Source organism: Charadrius vociferus, unplaced genomic scaffold (genome assembly GCF_000708025.1).
Source record: "Charadrius vociferus isolate BGI_N301 unplaced genomic scaffold, ASM70802v2 scaffold108, whole genome shotgun sequence".
Taxonomy (NCBI): Eukaryota; Metazoa; Chordata; class Aves; order Charadriiformes; family Charadriidae; genus Charadrius; species Charadrius vociferus.
In genome coordinates this window covers 595,479-598,011 of record NW_009649770.1, presented here as the reverse complement: position 1 = coordinate 598,011, position 2,533 = coordinate 595,479, and the positions used below count along the sequence as shown (strand labels likewise).

The 2,533-nt window shown below is 55.9% G+C and overlaps 2 protein-coding genes across 2 annotated transcripts in view; one reads left to right on the top strand and one right to left on the bottom strand.

Annotated features, from left to right (window-relative positions):
* The window catches only part of RARS (arginyl-tRNA synthetase), a gene marked incomplete at its 5' end in the record, with an annotated part of 12,798 nt that extends 12,002 nt beyond the window's left edge, over positions 1–796 (top strand). The window contains 2 exons of the mRNA XM_009890882.1: positions 14–261; positions 647–796. Of these exons, the coding sequence (XP_009889184.1) occupies positions 14–261; positions 647–756 (358 nt within the window). The remainder of the gene's footprint in view (positions 1–13; positions 262–646) is intronic.
* A 556-nt stretch (positions 797–1,352) lies between these two features.
* The window catches only part of LOC104291624 (rho GTPase-activating protein 7-like), a 68,597-nt gene continuing 67,416 nt past the window's right edge, over positions 1,353–2,533 (bottom strand). The window contains 1 exon segment of the mRNA XM_009890881.1: positions 1,353–1,360. Within this exon segment, the coding sequence (XP_009889183.1) occupies positions 1,353–1,360 (8 nt within the window).

Below are 2,533 nucleotides of genomic sequence, written 5' to 3'. Positions count from 1 at the left end.
TGGACCATTGCAGGGCTATTGCTCGCCTGGCCAATATTGATGAGCAGATGCTGCGGAAGGCAGCCAGTGAGGAGGTGCTCATCCTTGACCATGAGAAGGAGTGGAAACTGGGCAAGTGCATCCTGAGGTTCCCTGAGATCCTGCAGAAGATCCTGGAGGACTTGTTGTTGCACACGCTCTGTGACTACCTTTATGAGCTGGCCACCACCTTCACCGAGTTCTACGACAACTGCTACTGCGTTGAGAAGGACAGGCAGAGTGGTGAGTGCACCATGGGGTGCTGCGTGTGCCTGTGTCACATACCAGAGTACAGGCAATCCACGGGGTCTTTCCTTGTGCTGGGAAGGCCGTTGTCATGCTACTTGCTGCTGCAGATCAAGTGTTGGCCATATGGGAGGCCAAAAGGTGGCTGGCACAGCCTGCGTCATCATCTGCCTGTGAAGCAGGGGGGTTGAGTAGAGAGTTGCGAGCAACCAGGCATCTGGAAACACGAGGGCTGGTCAGTCTGCCTGGCTTGGGGAGAGCAGGAGGGGGCTCAGTGTGCCCAGCCCCAGGGCCAGGTTGTGAGCGGATGAGGTTCCCTTGGGTAAAGGCAGTGTTAATTGTTCTGAGCAGTTGCTCCAGCTCTTCTGTTGGTGTTTTGCAGGCCAGATCGTGAAGGTGAACATGTGGAGGCTGCTGCTGTGTGAAGCCACTGCCACCATCATGGCCAAAGGATTCGACATCCTGGGAATTAAGCCCGTGCAGAGGATGTAGCTGTGCCCTGTGGGGTGACAATAAAGGGACTAAACAACTGGAGGTGTCTGTGTCTGTTGGGGTGGAGTTGTGGTAAGGGAAGATGCTGTAGGGGAGCAGCACCCCCTTAGGACAGAGAGGGAGGGAAGGGGGAGAGGGAGGGAGGCAAGGAAGGGAGGGAGAGAACAGGAGCATGGCTTCAGAAGCTGAAGGTACAGAGGCAAACAAGAGGGGCCATGGGCACAGCTCAGAGCAATTCTCTGTGCAGGAACCAAACCCCACAGGCCCATGCCCAGGGCTGCTCTCCTTCAGTCTGCAGAGTTTAAGGACTGAGAACTCGGAACACCCAAGAGCACCTCCAGGAAACACTCCACCCACAGTACGGTCACCTGCACTCCCTGAGCCAGCCTTACTCTGATGATTCCCACCACCCTCTTTACCTTATCTCCCAGCTGTGAGCAGATCACCCAGCTTTTGATGTCCTCTCTGGCATCCCTCAGCAGAGCACAGAGCTCTCAAGGGAGCCAAGCAGTCTCATCCCAGCCCAGCAGTGCGAGGCCCTGGAGCTCAGGATGCTTGTCTCATGGAAGTTGTTAGTGAGCTGTTGAAGGCAACAGTCAGGTACCTGCAAAAGAGATCAAACGTCACACTTAATAACTGAACTTTAATGTAACACCAGGGAGGTGTGAAACAACACACACACCCCAGGACAATGGAGTACAGGCTGTGGCGCGTACCACCTACAAGCAAACACGCACATCCGCATCGCTGCCCTGAGCAGGTGGCCTGTACCAGCCCTCAAAAAAGGGGTGGTGTCCTGAGTGCCTCTCAGAGGACAGCGGTGTTTGGCCATATACTGTGGGAGCAGCACCATCAGCTGCCTGCACCAGCACTGCTGGCAGGAGCAGTTTTACCTGGAGGAGCAGATCAGCTAACTACGTTCCCTCAGAGGATGACACAAGGGAAATGCCATTCCCTGCAGCAGCCATGTTTTGAATCCCTACGGACTTGGCAAGCCTCTTTGCTGGGTGTGTAGTGATCTGGAGTAACCACAAGGCCAACTGCAAGGCAGTGGGCTATGGCTCCTGCCTTTGCTTTGGGATTTGTTGGAAGCTGCACTGTGCAAAGCAAAGCAGCACAGGAATGAGGCTTTGCTACTACTAGAGAGTAGGTGGATTCGATTTAGGTGCTCGCTGACACATGTGTGTGTATATATGTACATACACATCTGTATATAGATACAAAAGATACACATAGCTATTTATCCAATGTCCCAGATTCTTTCCCATATAGACAGTTGGCTGTGACAGCTAGGCAGCACCTAGCACCTACTGGGCATGGGTCTGACTCTTAACCAAGCACACATCTGTGCAAACATGCACTCCTCATGGCCAGCTGAACAACGCCCACGAACAAAACCAGACCTAGCTCTGGTGCCACACTGGCAACAGTGCGACAGCTGGGGGCTTCACCAACTGCCCAGACCACATGCTGTGCTACCTGACCATCTCCTGTGCGCGCAGCCAACGGTGCTGTGGCCGTGCCCTCCCTCCTCCCAGGGCTGGGCTGGGCGCAGGCAGCCCCTCTGGAGCAGCCGCCATGGAGCGGCAGGGGCCGGGCGCAGTACCATGGGGCAGGGCTGGGCAGCACCTCACCAGCCAGGACCCCATCCCACCGTACCTGAAGCAGACGCAGGGCAGGCCCAGGAATGGCAGTGGTGACCAGCTGAGAGTCCTTGTCGCAGGTGCGTCCATCAGCGCCAAGGCCAAGCCAGGCAGGGTCAGGGTCGGTGGCAGCA